The sequence below is a fragment of the Oculina patagonica genome, chromosome 5, assembly GCF_052425735.1.
Source record: "Oculina patagonica isolate OP01 chromosome 5, crgOcupat, whole genome shotgun sequence".
Lineage (NCBI taxonomy): Eukaryota > Metazoa > Cnidaria > Anthozoa > Scleractinia > Oculinidae > Oculina > Oculina patagonica.
In genome coordinates, this window is record NC_135762.1 from 10,500,240 (window position 1) to 10,501,322 (window position 1,083).

A 1,083-nucleotide genomic window follows, 5' to 3' on the forward strand; every position below is an offset into this window, starting at 1 on the left:
ATGGAAGGGTCGCCGGTGTTGCCCAACCTCTCAACCAATAATCAGTCTGCCCTCCTCAACACCACAGAGACAAGAAGTCCAATTTACGTTTTCACGCCAGCAGGTTTCACCACTAAACTCGTAATGGTCACACTTTTGGCAACTGTTGGAATTGTAGGATTTCTCGGCAATATTTTCATTTATTACTTTATCTCTTCGAGGAAACAAAACGTTTCATATATGAAGTACAATCCATTTGTACGAAATGTAAACGTCTACGTTAAGAGTTTAGCTTTTTCAGATATATTTTCTAATATAATTTCGCTTCCTTTGATTTGTACTCAGATTGTGTTTGATGTATTCCAACATGCCTGGGCATGCAGAATTGTTCGGTACCTTAATGTATTGTTTCCTTCCATAACGATGAATAATTTAATAGTAATTAGTATTGAGAGGTTCTTAGCAACTCGTGCCATTCCCCGCTCGTTTAGTGTCTCTACAGTTCGTAAATTAGTGTTTAGCGCATGGATTACAGGTTTTATTATCGCTTTACTTCCGGCATCAGCAATCAATGGCATAAGATACAATCTTAACGAAACACATTTTACAGTAGTTTGCAAAATTGATAACAGCTATTTTATGTTCAGAGTAATATTTGCAAGTTACACAGTACTACAATACATTATACCAAGTGTGGTCTTAAGTTATCTTAATATTTGCGTTGCAAAAACCATGTGGGCAAAACAAAAAAGAAGAGTAGATATTCAGAGGGACAACGCCATTAGGGCCAGTGTGAGGGCGGCTAAGCTCCGAGGAACATATCTCCTTGTTGCTGTAACGTTGGCTTTCATCATTCCATATTCAGCGATGCTTTATTATGGAATCTATGTAATGGTGGCGAAACCCTCCATTGATTTTCAAGCAGACTTTATAACAAGGTATCTTAGCGCTGTTCTGGTTTTTTCAAACAGCGTCATTAACTTCATCATATATACAGTACAGATGAAAGATTTCCGCACATTTCTTAAGAAGAAGTTTTGTGTCAAAGACAATGTTATAAATCCTAACCCACCCGGGGAAGGAATACAACTACAGGCTTTGTAA

The 1,083-nt window shown here is 37.7% G+C and overlaps 1 protein-coding gene across 1 annotated transcript; it reads left to right on the top strand.

The window, feature by feature from the left end:
* On the top strand, positions 1-1,083 carry LOC144654044 (allatostatin-A receptor-like). Its single transcript, XM_078514158.1, has one exon. It carries the CDS (start codon positions 1-3, stop codon positions 1,081-1,083), a length of 1,083 nt encoding a protein of 360 aa, XP_078370284.1.